A 26,249-nucleotide genomic window follows, 5' to 3' on the forward strand; every position below is an offset into this window, starting at 1 on the left:
TGTTGATGTGTCCTTTTTACAGTCTATTTTGTGCCATTTTTCTTTTTTTTTTTTTTTTTTTTTTGCGTTTTGGTGCTTTTTGTTGGTGGTTTTGCTGTTTAGAATGGCCCCAAGCGTCATGCTGAAGTGCCATGCAGTGCTTCTAAACTTCAGGGAAGCTGTGACGAGCTTTGTGGAGAGAGAACATGCAATGAGCGTGGCTCAGGCTTCAGTGATAGTGCTGTTGGCCGTGTGGCTTCAATGTTGATGAATCAACAGTATGTGTTAAATCTGGTGTGGTTCAACAGAAACAAACAGTAAACCTAAGGTATGTACAGGTGGGCTGAAGAAAACATGCTTACAGAGACTTCACCTTGCATTTCCTCCAGTAGCAATGGTTCAGTATTCACCAATTCAGTGTTTACAGTGACTTTATGAGACAAAACTGCCATAAACAGTGAGAATCCATTAGTTATTTCCTTCCCGCAGAGAAATAAACTGAGGGTTGCAGAAATAAGAAATTTGTCAGAAGCTGCACAGTTAGCATGAACTCAGAATGGAATGTCATAAATGGCACACATTTCTAAACACAATAAAGGGCCTGGACGTGGTGATGGCAAGGAATGGAAGAGAAGAGGCAAAGTGTAAACGACTGAGGGAGTAGAATCAATAGGTTTTGGCCACTGACTGCACATGGGGAAGGCTACGAGGAGGAAGGGGTGCAGGAGAACCCTGAAGTCAGGTGGAGGTGATGAAAGGTCGAGTCTGGAGGGCCTGAGAGTCAAAGTTGCAGGGAGGGTAAGAAGCAGCTCCAGCAGCAAGTAAGGACTCAGGCTGGGGGCAGACGGGGCAGCTATTACTTCCTGAGCACTCACTATGTTCAGATGCCGCTGAGAGATTCTCACTAAATGATCTCATTGAATCCTCACGACCCTATGGGAGAGAAAGAGGGACTGTTATACCCATGTTACAGATGAAGATAGTGAGGCTCAAAGAAGTAAAGTAACTTGTCCCTGGACATCCTGCTGATAAAGCACAGAACAAGGAACGCAAAGCCAGGCAAGGGGACCCTGGCTGGTTGTTATCACAGTGAGACGTTTTGGAGTTTCAGATCTTGGAGGAAGAGATGCACTAATGTTAATGATACCTGACCTTGTTCTCTAGTTTCTTGTTTTTATTTTTACTTTTTCTAACATTCTCCTTACACCACATGTTTTTCTACCTTCATGTTTTTGTTCAAATTCTTTTCTTCCACAGGAAGGTTGTTCTTCTCTCCTAGCCTTTAGGTTTTCTTGTTTTGTTTTGTTGATATTGCAAAAGGGTGGTTAAAATTATTTGGTAGCTGAAAAATTTGGACATTTTATTTGTGTTATGTTATATTGTGCTGTTTAGTAAAAATATGTGAACATTTCAGTGTTTCCTAGAACATAATATATATTACTAAGAAGTCACTCTTGGGATTTCACATTAATGGAGCTACATGTGACTTACAGATGTGCTCATTAACAGAGGAGAAGCATGGTTATGCTATTTTTCTACTAGATTTGGAGAATCTGGAATAAAATGATATGGTCCTCGCTTTACATTTCATCTCTGATGTGAATTATCTCTGAACCTTTTTAAAGACCTGAAGTCTCTCTTTAAGTTTCCCAAATTTGTATTGCTGAGAATTACTTGCCCATGTTCCTGAGACATTACAAAATTAAATAATCCTCAATACTTAGGTATTAAGGGCTATTCCCACAACCCTGTTACTACCGTTCTTATGACTAAAAGTGATTCCAAATACAGCAAATGTTTCATCTTCATATATTAAAAAATGTGGACAATACAGAATAGGGAAAAACTCTTATCAGAATATTGGGCCCCTTCCTTGTTTCTCAAATGGCCCTCCAAGATGCCCAAGGAGGTGAGCATTCTTTCTGACCACATGGAAAGTGCTCTCTCTGAAGCTGTGGCACTCCATTAAAACACGTCTGCCCACAGAGTTCAAATGCTGAGGGTTGCAAGAAGAAAAGTAAGCTTGAATCTTTGTAGCTAAGTGGAAAAGAATTCTCCTACAAGGGAGTCTCTATTCTTTGAAATAAGCAAGTCTGAAACCCTTCATTTATAAATTAAAGAAGAAACCTGCTGAACTACACCGAAACCAGGGAGAGAGAGAAAAGCAATGCTGCTGGCAACTGTGCTATATACTCATTCAACTGTAACTCTTAGGTGAGTAAATTCTGCATGTGTGTAGAGACCTGGTAGTGTAGAAACAAAGGCTATGACAAAGAAACCCAAGAAATCTTCGTCCTCTTCTTAAACTTCCACTCCCTAGAAATGGAACTGGGAAAAGCTAAGCCGCATTTGATTCCACAAACACTTGAAACCATCTTTCAAGTATCCTGGATGGAATCAAGTCCAAAGTGTACTTTGCCAAACCCAAGGGAAATTCGCTCCATATGTTTCTGATTCATTTATAGTTTAATCATCAAAATATTGTTTTGCAAGGACTAGTTTTGTCCAAGAAAGCTTTTATGAGCCATTTTAAAACACTATCTTGAAAACAGGAAGTTCCGTTTTGCCAAGAGCTAACAGAAGCCTGAGCAGTGGTTCTGGATTTGGTTGTGGGGGCAGAAGCCCTGGATACCGAGGTTTCCAACATGACCGAGCTGGCTTTAGAATTCCTTCAGGGAGTCTGTGTTGTGTGCTCTCTCCACTCACCGGAATTATAGAACTCTTTCAGGGAAAATAACCCAAGGGAAGGGTGATCACGGGCTTCCATGATTTCCACCCAAACTCATTGCCCTTTGTGTAATCTCATGCCCCCTTCCCCACATTCCATTTGCTAAATGATGGTTCAGAGATAAATTCTCTACTGAAATCATGTTAGCATTGTAGCCCTTAAAAGCCTAAGGTAAAATTTCACAAAGGAGCTTGGAAAACAGCAGCTTCAAAGGAGCCATTGACTCCAGGAAAAGGAAAAGAAAAATTCTCTTTCTTCCTGAGTTTCTTTAATTTTTTTTTTCATGGCAAAATACACATAACATGAAATTTAGCATCGTGACTATATTGAAGTCTTCAGGCTTGTGGCATAAAGTACATTCGCAGTATTGTGCAACCATCGTCACCATCCATCCCTCTCCAGAACTCTTCATTTGCAAGAGTGAAACACTGTGCCCGTTAAACAGTAACTTTTCATTCCCCTTCCCCGCAGCCCCTCGCAAACATCGTTCAACTTTGTTTCTGAACTAAGGAGTAACTAAATTCATCTGGTGACGTAAGCTTTTTTTGTCACTAAAATGTGAAAGGACTTTTGTTGTGTGGATTCTTGTACAAGGGATTTTGGATATATAGTAGGAAAATGTCTTTGATAAGAATTGTATAATTGACACAAATAGACTCCACTGATCCCCAGGCAAATCATGAAACTAGAGTTCAGTAAAGGCATTTCACTAGGGAGTTCTGCCGCTGTGCTGCTTTTTGATGATCTGATAGTAAAAATGTATAGAATCTTCTTTTAAAAAAAAAAAAAAAAAAAGGTGGTCGTCAGACTTTCAAATGCATTAGAATCTCCTGGGAATCTTGTTAATCCACAGATTCTGATTCAGCAGGTCTGAAGTGGGGCTCAAGATGTTACATTTCTAACAACCTCCCAGGTGATGGTAATGCTGCTAATCCATGCACCACACTTGGAGAAACAAGGTTCTAGAAGAGTGGTTCATGACCCTTGACAGCCTTTTTAAAATTCTAACTCAAATATTCTGGGTGGGACTTGGGCATAGGTATTTTTAAAGTACCTCAGGCAATCCTAATGTGTAGCTAGCATTGAGAACCTCTGACCTGAGAAATTGAGTTAATATTTTTGTCTGCCTCTCTTAAAATCAGATATCTCATCTGAGTCGTTGAGTATTAGTTTGCAGGGAATTCATACTCGACTTCTCTAGTAAGAGCCTTAAGTGGCTATTTCTGTGTTCCTGATAAAAGAAAGAGCTAAATGCTTTAGATTCCAGACACACTAACTACGGAGTTGACATTCAGCTATGAAAATCTAGCAACCTGTCTTGTATTTTCACCACTGCAGAGGGTATTCCTAGGCCGGATACGGTGACTCATGCTTGTAATCCCAGCACTTTGGGAGGCTGAGGTGGGAGGATCACTTGAGCCCAGGAGTTTGAGACCAGCCCAGGCAATGTGGTGAAACCCCATCGCTACCAAAAATACATGCTCAAATACTTAGACACATAATTGAGAACTCAGAATCTTGTACCAAAAAAAAAATCAAGAGAAAATGTTATCTTAAAAATGTTAAGAACAGGACAGGTGCAGTGGCTCATGCCTATAATCCCAGCACTTGGGGAGGCCAAGGCAGGGGGTTCACTTGAGGTCAGGAATCAGGGACCAGCCTGGTCAACATGGTGAAAAACTGTCTCTACTAAAAATACAAAAAATTAGCTGGGCATGGTGGCATGCACCTGTATCCCCAGCTACTCAGGAGGCTGAGGCAGGAGAATTGCTTGAACCCAGGAGGTGGAGGTTGCAGTGAGCCGAGATCATGCCACTGCACTCCAGCCTGGGCGATAGAGTAAGACTCAATCTCAAAAACAAAACAAAACAAACAAAAAATAAAACGAAAAACAAATATTACAATCCACTTGTCTCTAGCATAAAATAAATATAATATTACTTCTGTGGAACATCTGATTCTACTTTTATCTGCATCCTGATGGATCATCTTGGATGAGTCACCTGCAAAGTGCACCTCTAAGAAGCTGAATGTGCTGTCTGTGGTTGGGGTAATTAAATACTGTGGACTTAAACATTAGAGAATGCCTGCCAAAGACAGTTATTTCAGTTTAGCTTAATTGAGACTAAACTCTTCCTCACAATAATTAGCCAACAAGAGCAGTTATTTTTAAGGCCATTCCTAATTTCTGATAGTAAAACTATGGCAACGTAGAAAAGAACATACCCCTGTTTATTCTGGCAGATGAATGCAGACCCAATGTAGCTAATAAGCACATCAACTTATTTAAATATTAAACCCAAAAGGAGAAGAATTCAGTGCACGGCAGTATTTTAGAATTTAAATTTAATCCACCAAAAAGCCATTCTTGGCCGGGTGTGGTGACTCACGCCTGTAATCCCAGTACTTTGTGAGGCCGAGGTGGAAGGATCACGAGGTCAGGAGATCGAAACTATCCTGGCCAACATGGTGAAATCCCATCTCTACTAAAAGTACAAAAATTAGTCGGGCATGGTGATGGGCACTTATAGTCCCAGCTACTTGGGAGGCTGAGGCACAAGAATCGTTTGAACCCGGGGTGGGGTGGAGGTTGCAGTGAGCAGAGATCTCGCCACTGCACTCCAGCCTGGGTGACAGAGCAAGATTCTGTCTCAAACAAACAAACAAACAAAAAGTCATTCTTATTTACCGCCATCTTTTTGCCAGTAGTATTATGATGGCAGACTTTAATCAAACATTACAATTAATTAAAAATTAGAATGAAAGATGTTGATGCCATATAAACATTTCCCATTTTATGCCGTGGGTAGCTCATGTGCATGAACCAAAGACTGACCAAAAACAGTCATCATTGCCAACGTCTTCTCAACCATTTTCTCCAGAAACTGGAACTGTGTAGTAGTGATAAGTAGTAGAATGATCATTAATAGAATAGACATGACCAGGATAGTCATGAAGAAGTGTTTCCTGTTATTCATTGCAATATGCCGTTTTGAGACCTGTGTGCTCTGACCTGGCCCTTTGAGTTAATGTAACCCACTCATGTCCCAGGGCTGAGCAGCACAAACCAGCTAGGGCTAGAAGAAACAAATCAGGGTCCCTCTTGCTTGTTTCTTCTCCAATTCCATCTTCACCCAACACTAGCCCTAGGGCCCAGACCATCTTTCTTGGCCTCTTTGCATATCATACTTAGCTGTGTTCTTTTTAGTACTTAGAATTCAGATTTTCTCATAGACTTAGGCTTTGCCACCCTTAAAAGGGGCTTAAAATATCCCCTACTGCCCCCTCAGCTAAGAATTCCCACCCCCACCTCAGCCCCAAGAAACCCATTCCCAGTATAACAACAGTAGCGAGACCAGTACAGCAGCAATTACAATAAACTATCAACAAACCTGGGGTAAATGAAACTAAATGAATCTGGCCTCCAGGTTACTGAAGACACCTATGTGTGGGCAAAAGGATGGGAAAGAAGAGAGGCCAGCGGGATAGAGGTGCCCTCGCATGCCTGAGGGAGCCGATGGACCCCCTTGAATTTGGGTCCATGTATACCCTCCTCTAGAACACCTGGCCACTTCTGATTACTGGGACTAGAGTTTTGAAGTTGAGGTTTGGGAAGGCAGCATGAGGAGGGAGACCTTTAAATTTGTGTATTCTGTTAAAATCATGATTGGAAAATGTAACCTTTAAATTTAAGTTCCCTGTAATACTAGAAGCTCTGATGAATATAATCCAGTTCCCCTGAAGGTTACTTTCAGGCGGACCCAGTTTTCACTTTTGAAGGGAAAAAAGATAGGAAATTTTGAGGTGATGGCCAATAAACTTATCAGTTTGCTTAGATAGTGCAATTTTCTTCTTGAAGCAAGCATGAACCACATTTGGATCCCATCTAAAAAAACAATGCCTAAGATCGCATCCACGGCAGTTGCTGGGATAGACCTCCTAATTCTCAGAGCCAGAGATTGTGTTCAGTTTTTGATGACTGATCGGATTTTTAAAGTGGATGCATTTTCACTAAGGGGGTAGGCTAATTAAGGGAGTAGAAAACTGCTATAAACAATAAAAACAAATATTGTAATAACAAAGGATAGGTAGGTTCACAGCCAGGCAGCAATAATACCAAGAATTAAGGCAAGAAAATAAGAAGCGGAAGGTCATCTCCAGAGCCTAAAGACTGGGTCCACTGAGGAGGTCAGGAACCCAAAAAGAAACTCAAGGAGATGGGTATTCCAAAAGCTTAACAAATTACCTGCGATAGACAGAAACAAGCCAAAATTGATTAAGAAAACCAGCAATAAGACAAAACAAAGGAACTGAGGCCAGTTCTTCAGTCATTCTCATTTGAATAGCCTGGGAGCAGTTTCAAAACACTAATTACGGGCTTCATCCCAGGCCAACTGAATCAAAATTTCTAGATGTCAAACACGAAGATCGGATCGGAACTTTGTCTAAATGTCCCTCAGGAAAATCAAATGCACATCAAGAGCTGGGAATCCAGGACTAGCCTAACCAGGAAGCCTGTGTTGTAGTCTCTGTTAGGACAATAGTTTTGGAGATGAACATTCTATAGCTTGCTTCACTGTCCAGCTGCCACCCACTGGCCACTTGTGGCCAAAGAGCACTTGAAATGTGCCTTGTCAAATGGCCGTATGCTGTGTTAAATACACACTGGATCTTCAAGATATAGTATGAGAAAAAAAAGTATAAAACATCTCAATAAATTTTATATTGGCTATATGTCAAAATAGTATTTTGGGTATACTGGGTTAAATAAAATATACTTCAAAAATTAATTTCACCTTTTTTTTTTTTACTTTTTTAATGTAGCTACTAGAATAGTTTAAATTACCTATGTAACTCACACTATATTTCTGTAGGACTGTGCTGTCCCAGAGCCCACAGGTAAGACCACAGAGCAAGAGGAGAACACAGGAAAATTTTTTGGTACATATTTATTGTTTAGTTTTTGTATTCAAAGATATTATTTAAGGCCAGGCATGGTGGCTCACACCTGTAATCTCAGCACTTTGGGAGGTCGAGGAGGGCAGATCACCTGAAGTCAGGAGTTTGACATCAGCCTGGCCACCATGGAGAAATTCCATCTACTAAAAATACAAAAATTAGCCAGGTGTGATGGCGGCACCTGTAATCCTTGCACTTTGGTAGGCTGAGGCAGGCAGATTACCTGAGTTGAGGAGTTCAAAACCAGTCTGGCCAACATGGTGAAACCCCATCTCTACTAAAAATACAAAAATTAGCCAGGCGTGTTAGTGAGCACCTGTAATCCCAGCTATTCGGGAGGCTGAGGCAGGAGAATCTCTTGAACCCAGGAGGTGGACATCACAGTGAGCCGAGATCGTGCCACTACACTCCAGCCTGGGTGACAGAGCAAGACTCCGTCCCAAAAAAACAACAAATGAATCCAAAGATATTGTTCAAATTTAATTTATTTAAGCCCCAAATCTTGCATTTCCCTATCCTTCAGTAGATAACCTTCTGCACAAAGGTTGAAACGTTAGTCAACAGAGATTTAGAAATGAAAGATTCTCCCTAACCTGCCGCACCCGGAAATATTTCCTGAATTAAGTAGAATACTGCTGTGTGAATCATTTAGTCATGATTTGTCCAGAAATTAGACAAGGAAAATGAAATGCTGTATAATGCTATATATTCCTTGATAGTTAATCTATTTTCTTGAGCACACACAGACACACATACCCCAGTCAAATATCCATTAGTATGTGTGGGTGACAAATGGAAGCAGGGAAACCTATGAAGTTTCAGCCTAAGTTTAGCTTCTTTGAATTCTGCATTTGAAACATGGAACTTTTTCAAATTGGAGACATTCCTCATGCTTTCCATTAACAAATATCTGTGGTACAAATATTATGCAAGGTGCTAAGGAGGCAACAATGAATAAGATGGACACAGGTCCTACTTTCTCAGAGCTTACAGGGAACACAAATAGGCAATTACAATGTAGCATCATGACATAGTATAAGGAGCTAAGGAAGTGTGTCTCAAAGGCAGTCAGTGAAGACTTCCTGGGAAAAATGAGCCTTGTTTGATACCTGAGAGATGCAGAGGTTGTTCCAGGCAAAGCACATGCACATACATAGGGCTGAAGGCAGAAGGGTGGGAACTGTGAAAACTCAAACAACTAAAAGTAATTACAGTTTTGCTGTCCTATCACTAAGGGATGGGAAATTGGTAAGGTAAGCCTGGAAAGGTAAATATGACCCAGGACAAAAGTCCGCATATTGCATGATTCCATGTATATGAAATGTCCCAAAAGACAAATCCATAGGGACAGAACATGAACGAGTAGTTACTGAGGGGTAGGGTGGGAATAAAGAATGGTGGTAAATCACCACCCGATTCCTTTTTAGGATGATGGAACTGTTCTAAAATTAGACTGTAGTGGTGGCAATTCTGCACTATACATAATACAATTTTTGCAAATATGCTTTAAAAACCCATGAAATTATTGTGAATCACATACAGGTGAATTTTATATGTAAATTATGTCTTAATAAGCTGTTAAACTATAAAGAGCATTTCACACACCCGCTAAGGAGTTTTGTTGTTATCCCAGTTGAGGCAGGAAGATATTAATGATGCAGATACAAACCTTTACATTTTAGAATGCTCCCTGGGGTATTACACACAGCCCCTGCTATGTAAGGTTGAGGTGAGAGGAAGAGAACTGACTTCCGTTGAGCACCTACTGTATAAGAAACACTGTGTAGAGACTCCTTACTCAAATTATCTCATTTAAACTTCACAACAACCTTTTACTATATCTGGATGGTTCGTTGCCGTTGCAGTAGGGGTGTGATTCTATTGGATGTGATGTAGTATAAACAACTACTGCTTTACCTGTGAGGTAATTAGGACTCAGAGAGGTAAATAGCCCAGAGGCACGCAGACCAGACCGGAAGCGACAGAACCAGAACTGGAACTCAGGGGATGTCTCATCTAAAGCTTTGCTCTTTCTACTCCACTCTGCTGCCTTGACATTGGGTGAATTCACGTGCGTAGCATGAGGTTGAACAGTTTGGTAGATTTCCCAGCATTAACTCTTACACATACCCCTTCTTTTAGTTTTCTGTTGCTGTTATAATAAATTACCACAAACTTAGTGGCCTAAAGCAACACTAGATTTATTCACAGTTCTGGAGGTCAGAAGACCAAAATCAATCTCACTGGAATTAAGTCAAGGTATAGGCATAGCTGGATCATCCTGGAGGCTCTAGAAGACAATCCATTTCTGTGTCTTTTTCAGCTTCTCTGGCCTGCCTGCGTTCCGTGACTCATGGCCTTTTCCTTGCACTGTATCACTCTAACTCATTTATTTATTTATTTATTTATTTATTTATTTATTTATTTTTTGAGACAGAGTCTCGCTCTGTTACCCAGGCTGGAGTGCAGTGGCACGATCTCGGCTCACTGCAACCTCCACCTCCCGGGTTCAAGCGATTCTCCTGTCTCAGCCTCCCAAGTGGCTGAGACTACAGACGCCTACCACCACACCCAGCTAATTTTTGTATTTTCACTAGAGATGGGGTTTCACCATATTGATCAGGCTGGTCTCAAATTCCTGACCTCAAGTGACCCACCCGCCTCGGCCACCCAAAGTGTTGGGATTACAGGTGCAGTTTCACCGCACCCAGCCTATATCACTCTAACTTCTGCTTCCACCATCACAACTCCTTCTTCTCTGACTTTGGGCCTCTTGCCTTCCTCTTATAGACACCCTTGTGATTACATTGGGCCCATTTGGATGATCCAGGATAACCTTTTCTCAGGACCTTTAATTTAATTACAGCCGCAAGGTCCCTCTGCCATGGAAGGTACCATGTTCACAGGGTCAGGACTAGGCCACCACCCTGCTCTAGAAACCCTTTGTTTAAAAGGAGTCTGAAAATAAATGTAGTCTTCCACATCTTGACCTTGAACATAAGCTCAACACTTTTTCTTTATTTATAACAACACAAGCAAGACTAGATTAAATAATACCATTATTTATTTGTCTCCAATTTTAAATCTCCTCCACTCGAAATTTTAGAGGAATGAAATAAAGACTTGATCATGTGCCATTAAGAATATCATTTTCCTTGGAAAGTATTATTATTATTTAATAAATTACAGAATAACTTTCATATGTTCAGCCCTCAGAGAGGTCTCATGCCAAAGGAATGTGGAAATGTGGACAAATGAGAACAAACAGGCACGGAGAATAATGTTTACATTGCATCATAAACTGTTTTGAGGCATGCTTTCTCTTCTACCACTTCATTCGAGACAAATATAAGCTTCGTAAAGCTCTTTTTCAACAGGTCAGTGTGTTGTTTTTTAAAGGATCTGTGTTATCTATTTTGCTCTAAGGTTGCTCATTTACTTCCAGAGCTGTAAATTGTCAATGTCAAGGCACCATCAGAAGAGGAACAAAACCAGAGGCCATGAGACAGCTTTGACTGTTCTGACCAAAGGCACGCTGCAAAGAAAGGAGCTTATTGATTGTTATTCAAGGGTCCTGGGTTCTAAGGGGTTGTTTGTTCAAAGGTGGGAGAACTAACCGTCTTTAAACAAACAAACAAATACATTGGGGGTTGAAGAGGCTGGGATTTTTTTTTGAGGCGGAGTCTCACTGTCTCGCCCAGGCTAGAGTACAATGGTGCGATCTCGACTCACTGCAACCTCCACCTCCTGGGTTCAAGAGATTCTCCTGCCTCAGCCTCCCGAGTAGCAGGGACTACAGGCATGTGCCACCACGCCCAGCTAATTTTTGTATTTTTAGTAGAGACGGGGTTTCACCATATTGGCCAGGCTGGTCTCAAACTCCTGACCTCGTGATCTGTCCTCCTCGGTCTCCCAAAGTGCTGGGATTACAGGTGTGGGCCACCGCACCCGGCCACAGGTGTGGGATTTTTTAAGCTCCTTTTCAGAGTTTCCCTATATATTCTCATTTCTCCTTGACCAATGCAAGCAATGCCATTCTCTGTAACTCTGTCACCTTCACATACTATATCATCCTCTTAATCTTTCATTCTCTTCTTACACTAAGCATATCACCATGGACTTTTTCTATCCTTAGATTCAAATCTCATGACAGGCTTCTGCTAGAAGTAGTATTTTAGCTCACAAATGTCCCGGCCTGTTAACCAGATTTGTCTCACTCACAGAGTAAAATCCTGGGGGACTCAGGATATCTGCTCTCTGACATTAACTACTCATGTGACCTTGTTTGTTAAGATCTCACTTTTTACAGATAAAAATCAAAATTCACCAACAATGCCTAATTGGGTGAAAACTCAGTTGGGTGACAACTTGATTGCGGTGCCTTTCAATTCCAATCTCATAAACTCAGAACATTTGGTGGATACAGGAAGTATGTGCTGGGTCTCGGGGTTTGGGGTTTCAAAAAGGCTGACCCAGAGATAAGATTTTGAGTGCAAGCCAGATTTTGGGAGGTTCACACAGAAAATACCAGCAGAGATTTGGGAAAGTACGACAGAAAAGAGAAGAAAGTCAGTAAAAAGTGTTATTTTCATGCCACTGACCACTGTGTGAAACATACCTCCAAGTTATTCCAATTTAAGTGTGTAGAAATTGGGGTATATATTTACTTACTTCCTCTCCGTCATTGGATGATCACTGCTTCATTGAGCATTGTCTCCCATACTCCTACGGCCAGGGAAGAAAGCGCTCTGTACAGTTGTAGATGTTCCCAGTAAGCTTCTAATTAGAGAAGTAAGTGCTGCTGGGTTATGGACCGAGGGAGTGCTGACTCTATCTGTTACAATGAGTGTGAGAGGTGTGGGGGAAGTATGGGAAATGAATAATACATTAGGAAATAGGAAAGCCCATGACCTGTGTTTTGCATGCTTTTAAACTTGCTATGACATTTCTAGAGATTACAAGGCATTGTTCTGCTGTGTTTAGCAGCATAAACTTGCTACCTCCACGACGGACATGGACCAGAAAATTAATTTGCAGCTACATGTTAAAGAAGAGCTCAAAAAGATCCTGACCAGAGTGAAAAGGGTGGTATGTTAATAAATTATGGGTGCTCTGTATTATTTATATGAAAATACGCTTAAAACTTCACTCTGCAAAAATCTGCAATGAATTTTTTCTCTGTATCCATTCTTCAGAAATGACATTAAAATGTTATAGTGCTAAGATATTTTAACTATTAAGGAGCTCATTTTCAATTGCTTGGTATAGAAGGTTCAGTCTGGCCAAAAGCCTTTCTTTATGTATTTTGGGCCTTTCTTTTCTTTTTTGAGACAGGGTCTCACTCTGTCACCCAGGCTGGAATGCAGTGGTGTGATCAACTGCTCACTGCAACCTTGACCTGCCAGGCTCAAGCAACCCTCCCACCCCAGCCTCCTGAGTAGCTGGGACTAGAGAAACACACCAAAATGCCTGGCTATTTGTAAATCTTTTTGTAGAGATGGAATCTCACTAAACACTGTTGCCCAGGTTGGTCTAATTTCTGGGCTCAAGTAATCCTCCTGCCTCAGCCTTCCAAAGTGCTGGGATTACAGGCATGAGCTACCTTGGCAGGTTGAATCTTTCTTTAAATGCACAGCCAGTGCTATAGGTAAAATGGGCCGATTGGTCTTATGATCATCCATTGAAAAGATTTGGCATTTAGATGTGCTTTTAGAAATATATGGGGTGGGAGGAATGGGATAATTCAATTCCTTTTCCCCCTTCTGAACTTTATTTCTGAGAACTCAACTTGCCAACATCTATGAAAAATAGAAGAGGCTTAGCAATCAATCACTGGGGGAGGGGGTGATGGAAGGGGAAGGAGACAGCTGGCCAAGGAATTCTAGGCTTCAATCATTTTGTAGTTCAGAACAAGAGAGCAGGATTGCTGACTTTTAGATTTCCTTTGAGAGGTGATGCGTGAATGGCATGTGGAATATTCTAATAAAAGTCAGGTATAGGTTTAACTCCTTTAAGAAACAATCAAACAGGTAAAATGTGAAAGTCCTTGAGTGAATTTTAAGTAAGATTTGACTTATGTGTAACCTGGGATCTTAGAATAAAAAGGAACCTTGTAAAGCATCTGATTCAACCCTTTCATTTGACTCAAGAAGAAACCAGGACCTTGAAAGTTTCAGAGATTTGGTCAACAGGACTTCAGAACTTGTGGACTAAAGTGTTCTCATACTTGTTCAGTGCTCCTTCTGCCCCACCCCATTGCTACAGTCTTTCCCGCTTATCAGCAATTTTACTTTCTGTAGTTTTAGTTACTCATGGTCAACCGCAATCTGAAAATATTAAATGGCAAATTCCAGAAATGAACAATTCATAAGTTTTAAATCTCACACCATTCTGAATATTGTGATGAAATCTTGCTCTGTCCACTCTGTCCTGCCTGGGTCATGGATCATTCCTTTATCCGGTGTCTCTCCCTGAAAATGCTTCCCACCTGTCAGCCACTTAGTAGCCATCTCAGTCATCAGATCAGCTGTCCTAGTGTCACAGTGCTTGTGTTCACATAACTGATTTTACTTAATTGCTCTGTTTTATTATAAGTAATTATTGCTAATCTCTTACTGAGTATAATTTATAAGTTAAATTTTATTATAGCTATGTATGTATAGAAAAAACATAGTATGTATAGAGTTCGCTATGATCTACAGTGTTTGTTGGTTTGTTTGTTTGTTCGTTTGTTTGTTTGTTCATTTGTTTTGAGAAGGAGTCTCGCTCTGTTGCCCAGTCTGGAGTGCAATGGTGCAATCTTGGCTCACTGCAATCTCTGCCTCCTGGGTTCAAGCTATTCTCCTACCTCAGCCTCCTGAGTAGCTGGGATTAGAGGTGCTCGCCTAATTTTGTATTTTAGTAGAGATGGGGTTTCACCAAGTTGGCCAGGATGGTCTTGACCTCAGGTGATCCACCCACCTTGGCCTTCCAAAGTGCTAGGATTATAGGCATGAGCTGCTGTGCCTGGCCAAAAATGATCTATAGTTTTAGGACATCCATTGAGGGTCTTGGAATGTACCTCCCTGCAGGTAAGGGGGTACTGCTATATATTGCTGCTGTTCCTCTTCCTCCTCTTCCTTCTACTTCTGTCTCTCTCTCTCTTGCTCTCTCTCCTACTCTCTCTCTCTCTTTCACACACACACACACACACACACACAACTCATTTAAACAAGACATTCGACTTGAAAGGACAACTATCTAGGACCCATTTCTTTTAGTTTATCCCTATATGTAATAGCTTCACACACTCTCTCCCTCTAAAAGTTGTAAAGTTATCCTTGGCTTTACAAGGATGGAAGTAAAACACTGGAATCCTCCAGTCAAACAAAGTCTGCAAGGATTTGTGTGAATCATTTGTTAACATTGAGAGCCCAGTAATTAGTGTAATGTAAGGATCAAAGTTAAATGAGCATGCTGCTAATGGGAAAAGGTGATGTTTTCATGCAAAGTCTTTCTCTAGACCTTTTTCTAGATCTCCATCTTGAGAAACATAGTGGGTTATTTAGCTTTTAAAAGTGTGGCTCTGTCCTGTTTCTCTCAGCTTCTCTTCGCCTGATCTGTTCCATGTCTTTGTCATTTAACATCTCTGAACCTCAGCCTCCCTCTGTTGAAATAACATTTCTTGGCTGGGGTAGATCTTCTTTTGGAGGAGGTCTTCCTAAGGAAAAATATAGAAATATCTGATTTTGAAAATTAGGAAAACCATATGTGCATGTGAACACGTGGCTAGGTCCTCTCCCAAGGCCTTTGGAAAGGGGCCCAGGCCTAATTTCAGCTCCTGTATCTTCAAGGCCAATCTGTCTGTATGTTTCAGCATCCGGCATGATATTTCCTTCCATCTCTAGAAATCCGACCACACCCTGCCTGGCCTGGTTTGCAGCAGCGCCCTTGGCTAGGCCCCTGAGTCCCATCCACTCCACTGCTCCATCTCCCACTGGCCTCCAGAGTCAGTGTTCAAAATCTGAATCTCATTATGTCACCTCCCCCCACCACCTTGTGTGTGAAAATCCTCTTTCCCTGATTTTCCATCATCTCAAGAATAATCACTAATTCCTTAGAAAGGCATCCAAGGCCTTCTAGGAGGGTCCAGTCCTTACCCTTCCAATACTTGCTCTTGCCAGGCTCTCAGGACCACGTCCACACCCCAGCCACTCATGCTGTCTACTGTTCCACGCAGTCAGGGCTCTCCTGCCTCCATGCCTGCTGTCCTGCTCTGCCTCCTCAGCACTCTGGCTGCCATATCTCTCTTTGAAGACTTTGCTCCCAAGACACCCAATAGTGATGTCTCTCTGGGCTCCCCCATAAAAATAAGCATTCTTTCCCTCCCTGCACCCTGTGTCTTAACATCTGGGATACATCGTTGCTCTGATGAGCTTCTCCCGCCTACAAAGCTTGACAATAGTCACATATGTCTTCTTTGTATTTGCAGTGCCTGCTGGAATGGTGCTGGCTCATAGTTGATGACACGTGTTTGTGGCATGGGGTCGACTTCAGATTTAACTCCTTACTTACCACAGCAGTATCAAGTCTCAAGGGAAAGAAGTGTTTTCCAGCTTTTCAGGCTGAAATTAAGTACTAACAAGTTATGAAACTCAAAATGCCTCCATCTGAGTTGTTTGACCACCAGGATCATTATAGATTTTAACTGGAATATTCCCAGTGATCACTGGGCTTGGTCTTCTGCTTTTGCAGACCTTTGCAGCAGGAATAATAAAGGGCATCTGGTGAAAAGAGGAGGGAGAGGCTCCTAGTGCTGTTTTGTCCTTAATATGCTGAAAATGATTGTTGATTTTAAGGCCCTTTCTTTAGAAGAAGCTGAAGAAGAGAGTGACCAGGAGACCACTCCCCTCCCACCTCCAACCCAGCCACTGAGTACATTGTCCCTGGTGGACCACGGTCTGTGTTGGCCAGAGACTGTCATATTTCACCTTTCTTCAGGTGGAGGAGGCGGAAGAGTGAATTCTGCTTTCTTTTTGCTGCTTGAAAAGTTCACCTGGCCCCTTATTCTTCACGTTGGGCAGATTCCCTCTAATGGTTATCATAATCATTAAGCATGTCTCTGAATCCATTAGGTGCATCTCTAAACATGGCAGTGCTGCACCAAGCATTGACCAAAGGATGCAAGTTAGCCAGCAGATCCTACCTTCAGCAGTTCACAGTGCACATGTGGCTATGAGAGAACAGCTGGCGAGGTCCAGAGACCCCTCCTGAACTCTGTTTTGCAGTTGCAGTGGGTCTCTGGTGATCTGACATTCTGAAGAGACCCTACTGTCATCCACAGAATGGTAGCATACCCAATTAGAATGCACCTGCAGGTTTTCATTGCTTGTGTTGTGTTGTTCGGTGTAACTTTGTAGCATTGTGAGCCTCACATACAGGCATTGTTGTTTAGAGAAACATCCCCTTTCCATGTTTGTATGCGGAGGAGCTCCAATGCAGTGAGTTTTCCTTTAAAGAAAATGACCCCCCCTCCAAAAAAAAAAAACCCCCACACAACAAGTGTTACAGTGTATTTAGAGAATTCTGTAAGCCACTGTGATTCTTTCTAGAATGAAATCAAATGCTAAAAGGTTGTCTCATCCTTTCGTTGTTGAATACCTGGTAAATAACACAGTTTATTTGGAATGACTGATTTAAGAAGACCTGCTTTTCTTCCAGAAAATGGCTCTCCAAAATGTTCTTTTTTGTTTGCATAAGGATGAAATCACTTTCACAATTAGCATGCTTTGTTAGCCACAAGTGGAGATAGTTCTCTTTATGGTATATAGAAATGTTCAATCTACTGATGGAAAAGCCGATGACGTAATTATGAGATCCTGGTCAAATTATTTTGTTTTGTGTCATAGCGAAAGGAGGGTGGCATAAGTCCTCAAGATAACAGTTTTTATCTAATAGTGGAAACTCGTTATTCTAAGTGCATACAGAAAAAGCATGGAGTGTGTGTGTGTGTGTGTGTGCACATGCACGTGTGCACGTGTGTGACAAATGACAGATGCTAAAAGGTTTATTATTTAGTCTGTTCATTTCTATTTGCTCTTGCAAATCCAGCTTCCCACTGGCTTTAAAGTGACCAGGAGGAGAAAAGGATTCATTATCTCCCCTCATCACCCTTGCAGACCTAGACTCAGGGCACCAGGATCTGGAGTGTCAAGCATGTCCCGTACAAGTGAGATTATATGCTCCCAGAGAGCCAAGTGTGTTTTGTCGAATAGTACGGTGACTTGCACTTACCCAATAGTGCCCAATAGACATTGGAATGAATCCATAGGAGAGTTAGTGCTTAAAAGTGTGGTTTTAGATTCACTATTTTTGAGTCACAAACGGAATGACTTCTATGTGTGATTGTGGCAAGGAGGATAGGATGAAATGGGCAGTTTTATTAAAACATCTGTGAAAACTATTTGAGACTCCCATGTCCTAAGTCTTAGATACATTCTTTTTACTCCATTCTGGAGACACCGGTGCAGACCAAAGACAAAGACAGCCCGGAAGAGAGATATCCTTGCTGTTATTTATATATTTTTATGAAGTCTCTCCTTAGTCATATTTTTATTTTTCAGAAATCCCCAAGTAGGACTGAATCTGCCTACACGATTTCTTTAAAATTAAACTTGCGCATCAGTATTCATAGCTCCGCCTACTCTTCCTCCCATTTTTGAGGTGTGTGCAGACTATACGGATGCCTGGGGATACGCTTCCATTCTCCTTGACATAAACCTGCTCAGCTTCCCTCAGGATAACCGTGGGAATGCTCTGCAACAGTCTCTGCAGGCTATGCAGCCTGCAACAGTCGGCTTATTCCAGCAACATTGCATTTCATCTACCTTCTTGCATGAGTGTTGCATTTAGGAAACTGGCCTTTTCAATAAGTGAATGTGACTAGAATCGCCAAGAACGTCATAATTTTTTTAGAGCTGATTTCATAAATATAATAGTATAAAATACTAGTGAAAAAGTAATCCAAAAATGGATGCTAAAAACAATAGCATAAAAACTCTTCCCCATCCCTGCCTCCCTTGCAAAGCAAGCTAATCGGAACTGTCCAGCCAAATGTCTTATTGCTGATATGATTGTGTGTCTTGGCGTTTTCTGATTACTACCATGAATAGAAAGAAAACCTTTAAATTAAATGAAATAGACGTTATTTCCCTTCTTTCTCCTATTAGAATGTGAACAATCTGAGAAAATCTCACACTGGAAAGATGTTTGTCATGCTTACGTAGGAAAAATTCCACAAAGCATCCCCAAATGCAGGCACTTTTCTTTACCTATTATTTGAATTGCCAAATCTTTTTTCCAGGTTAAGAGGTTACGAGTTTTCCCATTCAGAATTTTACCGTGGGATCACTGTCTTGACCCATATTCATTTCCCACCCTCAACTGGGCATCACATGGCCAGCAAACTGGTTGAACCAGGAAGTCTCTGAACTACAAGGGAAGAAAACTTGTGGGTGTGAACCATGTATAAGTGGGCAGTTTGTAGTAGGTAGCTTAAATGTATGCCTCAGTGCATCTTGGCATATGTATTTTTATATGTATTTTCAATATTTTCTGCTTTATTCCCAGGGCCTAGATCAGGTCCAAATGAGTTGGCGGTTACTTGAACCCCATCAAATTATTTGTATCTCCTGAATCCACCTGCGCTTGCTTTCTTTCTCTAAGCCCCTCTCTGCCACCAGTTTGATTTCTTGCTAGACTTTTCTACATCTTTTTTTGCTTACTCTCTCCCTTCCCAAATCCCAGGGAGCCTCTTTTGCTAATGATCTTTAAGAGGAGGTTAGATGTTTGCATATTGACTTGAAATTCCAGAACTGAAACAGGTAAATTGTAAAGTTGCTTTTCACCTAATCAACAGGTCTTAATATCCTTGTTCTTAGGCTTTCCTCATGTGACTTCCCCCAAGTTAGCCAGCCCCTCCTGGCAGCTCTCTGCAGCTCCTGACAACCCCTCATAGTCCTTTAGCTAGAAGTGCCCAGGTTCTAGTCCCTAAAGCAACTTTTTCCAGCTACTGCTTAAAACTCTGTTTAGTCCTTTCCTCTGAGACATGAATGATTTTTCCTACTGCTTGTCAGTTGTTTACTCGTTGTTAAAATTAACCTATCAGCCGGGCACGGTGGCTCACGCCTGTAATCCCAACACTTTGGGAGGCCGAGGTGGGTGGGTCATGAGCTCAGGAGTTCAAGACCAGCCTGGCCAACATGGTGAAACTCCATCTCTATTAAAAATACAAAAATTAGCCAGGCATGGTGGTGGGCCCCTGTAATCCCAGCTACTCGGGAGGCTGAGGCAGAGAACTGCTTGAACCCGGGAGGTGGAGGTTGCAGTGAGCCTAGATTGTGCCACTGCATTCCAGCCTGGGTGACAGAGCAAGACTCCGTGTCAAAATAAATAAATACATAAACAAACAAACCTGTCTAAAGCTTCCTTTCCAGGCTTGCTCTCAAGACTCAGTTTACTTTCCTAAGAATCACTGGACTTGAAATTGAACAACTGGGGTCCAAACTCCTTCCTGCTTCTATCACTTTTAGAGACTCTGCTTTCTCATCCATCCAGTGGATCAGTTCCTGATTCTCAAAAAATGCTCTTCTTTTCTAGCTATAATTAATGAGATGTATATTCACAATAACTGTGCAATTAGAGATATTACATCTGGTGTAAATGAGAGAATTTTTGAATTTCTTCTTTGATCATTAAGGCTAAGACCCCTAAAGATATGAAGACCAATTTCTTGATTTTACATATGAAGAAAGTGCTCCACCATACCCGCATCATTTAGTTAGCAGAAAAGCTGAGAACAAAACCCATGCTTCAGATTTCCAGTCCCTTGATTTGTTTTTCCTGTATAACATGTTGAATTTGCAAACTCAAGTAAATACAAATTAATTTAGTGCTTGCTGCAAGGAACTGTGGATAGCACTGAAAATACAAAAAGAAACCTAGTTTCTATTTGTAAAAAAGATTATGAACAAGTAGAGGATAAAAATAGGTCATTTACTAATTAATACAGGGAAGAGTGAAGTAAATGCTAAATAAAGCAAAATCTGGTTGTAATTTATCTAATTCAAAAGAGGAGGTGACATTTAACCTGGACCTTGACAGTTATGAAAGATTTGAATACATGGAGAAGTAGAAGGCTGAAAGAGCACTCCAGACAAAAACAATTACAAAAGTAAAACCAAAAAGTCTTGAAGGTACATAGTGGGGACCTGGAATACAGAAGAGGCTAATGTTAAGTAGAGGGTAGGAATTCTAAGGAGATGTATTTAGAATTTAGATTAAAATATAACTAGTCTGGGGCCACAAAGTCAAGAATGTGGCTTTTTTTTTTTCCCCAAATTGATAGCCATTGGAGGTATTTAAGGAGGCAGGCGATGTGAGATTATTTAATCTTTCAATAAAGTAGCTCCTTCTAGAACTGATGTTTGGATAGATTGAAGAGCCAGAGGGCATAGACAGGGGGAACAGAAAGAAGGGCTAGTTCTGGAAACGTGCCATGTCAGGGCTAGATTTAAATCAACAATTCTAACCTTAGGAACTTATATCATTGTTCATTTCTAAGTTATCCCCTCTGGTGTTCCAAGAAAGAATCCCTTTCAATATGGTCACCACTTTTGATTTTGTCATTCCATGGGTACTAACCTAGTTACACCTTTCATTTATAGGATATTAGCTACAACTAGTTTCCAAATAATTTTGGGATCATTAGTGGGGAGAGGATGGGTCATGTTGTCTGCACCTGCCCCAGCTGAGCAGTTTGTTTCATAAGGAAAAAGCAAACCTTCTAATGGTGAATCTATAATACTAGAGTATTCATCAATCACAGTTTCAGAACATGCTCTTAATAAACAGGAAGCCCATGAGATTTTTATACATTCATGGAAATGTAAGAACAAAATTTGAGCAAGACCAAATGACTAAAATAGTTATTTTGAGTTTGAGACTTCTCACTTACAAGTTTTGGAACTGCTTCTATACTTGGCAAAAGCCGGGTTGTCCCTTAAGTTAAAATCATCTAAACCACAATCTTCCACTATTATATATAGTTACAATTTCACCCAACTGAAACCAACTAAAATTTATTTTTTATTAATAGGATATGAGGTTCATAGGCATCATCATCATTCTAAGTTGATACTTTAAGAAGCACTTTGAAAAGTACTGTTTATAATTTCTCTATTTCACACCTCATCTCCATAAATTAGCTCAATAATCCAAATTTTCTATGGTTCAATTTTCTTGAACCATAGGAAAAATATAAGCCTAAGGTCTTACTCCAATTGAGAAATTAACTGTAGAGACTAGATTTTGCATGGGCTCAAATAGCAGGCATAGGTTTATAATTGATTGAAGGTAGATGCAGTGGGATGCCCTGTGTTCCAGTAAGTGCCTCCTGTAATTTTCTTCCCAATGAAAAAACAAGTTCTTTTGTACTTTAGTGCATTTGAGTGTGGCTACTGTTTACGTTGACCATACTACATCATCAGAAGTTTGTAAAGTATTACAAATTAAGTTTTATATATATATATATAGAGAGAGAGAGAGAGAGAGAGAGAGGTGGGGGGAGAGAGAGAGAGAGATGCACACACACACAAACACGAATATGAAAGTTAATAGTATTTTTTATAAAGGCTAAAACCTGGAAACAACTCAATGTCCATTAAGAGTAGAATGGATAAATTAATTATGGTATAATCATGCAATGGTACAGTTCACAGAAATAGGAGTAATAAAATCACAATTATATAGATGAATCTTATAAACACAATATTAAGGGAAAGAAGCTAGAACACATATTGTATAATTCAATTTATATTAAGTTCAAAAACATGCTAATTTTTTTCTTTTTTCTTTTTTTTTTTTTTTGAGACAGAGTTTCACGCTTGTCGCCTAGGCTGGAGTGCAAAGGCACCATCTCAACTCACTGCAACCTCTGCCTCCTGTCTCAGCCTCCCGAGTAGCTGGGATTACAGGCACCTGCCACCATGCTGGCTAATTTTTGTATTTCTGGTAGAGAGGGGATTTCACCATGTTAGCCAGGCTGGTCTCAAACTCCTGATCTCAGGTGATCCACCTGCCTCGGCCTCCCAAAGTGCTGGGATTAGAGGCGTGAGCCACCATGCCCAGCCTAAAAACATGCTAAATTAAACTATAATGTTAGAAACAACTTGCCCTGAGCTTTCAGGAGCAGAGGTGGGTAGAGATTGTGATGAGGCATCAGTGGGGGCTTCAGAGACACTGGCAAAGTTTGTTTTCTTGATCTGGGTGATGTCTGCATGGGCATCCCAGGACCTTGCACTGGTGACGCTCATAGCTGTGTATTGTGGAGCTAAAAAAGTATTGCCTGGAGTCTTTTCAGACCTTTCATTCCTAAATAGACAATAGTTCTAACATAAAAGATCTGATGTGCTAGAAACACAGCAGACAAGTATTCATGGAGCGCAAGGGGCTTACTACCGTGTGGTTTCAGTCTTCAGCTCACTAGATGAGAAGCCATACTTACTGCTCTTGTGTTCATTATTCCCCCAGTGTTTGTTTGATGTCAGCTCTACGCTAGGCAGATGCTAAAGAAAGGGATGGATAAAACACACTTTGCCATCAGAGAGCTTCCAGTCTCGACTGGGGGACATATATGTGTGCATGCCAGATAGATGTGCACATGCATGCCAGACCTCACCATGCCAGCAGAGAAGACACCTATGGAAGATTGGTGAGGTGGGGGATCCATCTTACTTGTGAGGACGGGTGTATGGAGAGCTTCGAAGGGGAGGCGGTATTTGAGCAGTCCTTGATCCACCAGTATGCTTATCAGAGAGGACTCAGAAGGGCAATATAGTTCAGAGAGAACAAGGTAAGCAAAGGTTTAGAGAAGTGAAAGCCCATAGTTTGCTAAGAAACTCATCTGAAAGACACCTATCAAGATGCTAATAAGGGCTGCCTCAGAGTGGTTGATTTGTACATGATTTTTCCTACTTTATGTAAGACTGTCATTTATGTGTTTTTTACAATAGGAATGTACTGTATTCACAACTGTAATATATATATACACACACACATATATACACACACATATATATACACACATGTAAGTGTATATGATTTTAAAAGAAATATATGAATATTATGATTATAGTCAATATTATGATTAGGTTTAGAAAGATCCAGAATATTAAGGATTTTTATTTTATTCTGCAGGTGAGTAGGAGATAAGAAAGGCCTTTTTACAGCAGAATGACATTATCCATTGAAAAACATTTAGAGAACAGCTCAAAAGAGTATTTGATTCAGCTCCAAAATATGTAATATCAACATATGCAGCAAGTCAGAAAAGAAAATAGCTTTGCGGACCAGAACGTTAATGAAAAGCTTTGTAGAAAGACATGAGATCAGAGCTCAACTTGGAACAATTTGTAATAGTTAGGTAGAGGGAGAAGGCATTTTAGCTGAAGGAAAGCATGAGCAAAAGCAAAGTGCTGAAGACAAATGTTTCTGTTTGGAAATAATGAGACCTGGGGATGCACAGGTGGAACCATGGGAGCTTAAGGCAGCTTCTAGTTCCAAAAGGATGGCTTTGGACTTGATTGTGTAAGCCAGTGGAGATCTTCAAGCAGAATGATGGGATAAAGATAGTTCTTGAGCAAATAAAGCTCATTCAGCAGCAGTGTTTAGGGAGATGCAGCAGGAGAAGCACTAGTCTGTATGTCGGGTGCTGGCAGTGGAAGCAGTAGGAATAGAACAGCAGCGGTAACCCATTTTAAAATTTGAAAATCAATAGAAGGGTGAAGATGTGCTAGAATAAGAGGGAAGGGTTAATGGTGTTTCTACTGTAGAGCAGAATTCTGAAGTCCTGATGATAACTATAAATTGCCAGAGAATCTCACTCACATGGAAATGGCAACACCAGTCCCCACTATGACTGCATGGATGTTGTGAATTTTCCAGCACTTTTGCTAGATGGGACTAGCCACTTACACTCTCCTGCTGGGGCCCCTTGGCAGCCACTGGTGCACATTTCTAAGAGGGTTTGTTAACCTGTGGCCATGGGAAGAAGTCAACTTAGCTGATCGCAGGGGCGGGCCTCCAACTCTAATCTTAAGTATATCAAGTGGCAGCCAACTAAGGTCATCAATGTGAATTAATATTGGAAATTGAATGCCTTAGGGTCCATTTGCAGTACTTATTGGGAGGCAAAAGACGTAGAGGAATAAGAGTACCATTTCCTTCAGAGCTTCTTAAAAGATGGAAGAATTGTCATAAGCAATTACAAATTAAATAGTCTTCATCCAGACTGATTGCTGGAGCTGACCTAGAAATCATCTCAAAGTATTATGTGGCATGAAGCCACATCACACTGATCACCAATTACCATGGGTAGGTAGCAGAAGGGTGTGAAAACTGTCTGGATGCCATGCTAAATATTCATAATGAAGTATTGAAGTGGAGGCTCCCCTTTGATCCTTGGCTACAAAGTTATCAGCGATGCTAATAGAGGTGATGCATTATGAATGAAGATATGTCCATCAGGCAATCATGGAAAACCACCAAGACACAAAAGTATAATGTTTGCAAAGTACCTAAGCATCCTTTAAATTCCTTGACCTTACCTCCCCAGTGTGTAGAGCATATTATTCATCTTTTCAGATAAGAAACCTGAAGCTGAGAGATTAAGCAATTTGGCCAGCATCATGGTGGTGAATAGATAGTGGGAAAAACACTGGTTGGCCAAGACAGTCATGTTCGAATTTCAGCACTGCTCTCCTATGTGGAACCAGAGATGCATCACTTAACCAGTCCACCTTGCTGTCTCCTGCCATAAAATGATAATCACAGTAAGAGCCTACTCATCTCACAGGGCTTTTGAGAGGATCAAAGAGATAACATATGTGAAAGCAGGATTTAGGTGTAAGGTACCATCAGTGTGACTAGAAGGTAAAGCTCCTATACATTTTTGAACTTGACAGAGTCCTCTAAGGAATACAGATCTCCTAGGACAATGTGTATCTCACTCCACCTGTTGCTGCAACAAAGATTCAAGAAGGAAATTACTGTATTTAACCACTCAAGATGAATATTTACCCTGGCATCATAATGCCTATCTTATAACTTTGCATGCTAATTAGTAATCTAATTGCATTAGCATGGTAATTAGTAATCTGCCTATGAAATACTAATACAAAAAGGTGACTTCGAGGCGGACAAGCCATCTATTCATTAATTTGCCAAACATCACTGCTATTCATGTGTCCAGGAACTAAAGGCACAAATATAAAGAAGATATAATTGCTTTCCACAGGGACTCAAAGTCTACAGGGGGGATAGAGATATAAACACATATTCACAAAGCCAAGTGAGAGGTGAGGCATGAAGAAAATGCTTCCGGGTCACTGAGGGTAGAATGAATAACTTTGGGTAGTCAAGAAAGTTTCATCCAGGAAGTGCTGTCTGAGTTGCAGGTTATACCAACATATAGTCTGGGAGGCCAGCAAGATAGATGTTGGGTTTGTTGGGTTTGTTGCTCATTCCAATGCAACTTCAGAGTTTCTGA

General features: G+C 40.9%; 1 protein-coding gene across 1 annotated transcript in view; it reads left to right on the plus strand.

Annotated features, from left to right (window-relative positions):
• PHACTR1 (phosphatase and actin regulator 1) overlaps positions 1-26,249 on the plus strand; it is a 552,716-nt gene that overhangs the window by 250,349 nt on the left and 276,118 nt on the right. Inside the window, 1 exon segment of the mRNA XM_011989667.1 lies at positions 20,073-20,085. Coding sequence (XP_011845057.1) covers positions 20,073-20,085 — 13 coding nt within the window.

Source organism: Mandrillus leucophaeus, unplaced genomic scaffold (genome assembly GCF_000951045.1).
Source record: "Mandrillus leucophaeus isolate KB7577 unplaced genomic scaffold, Mleu.le_1.0 Scaffold36, whole genome shotgun sequence".
Classification (NCBI taxonomy): domain Eukaryota; kingdom Metazoa; phylum Chordata; class Mammalia; order Primates; family Cercopithecidae; genus Mandrillus; species Mandrillus leucophaeus.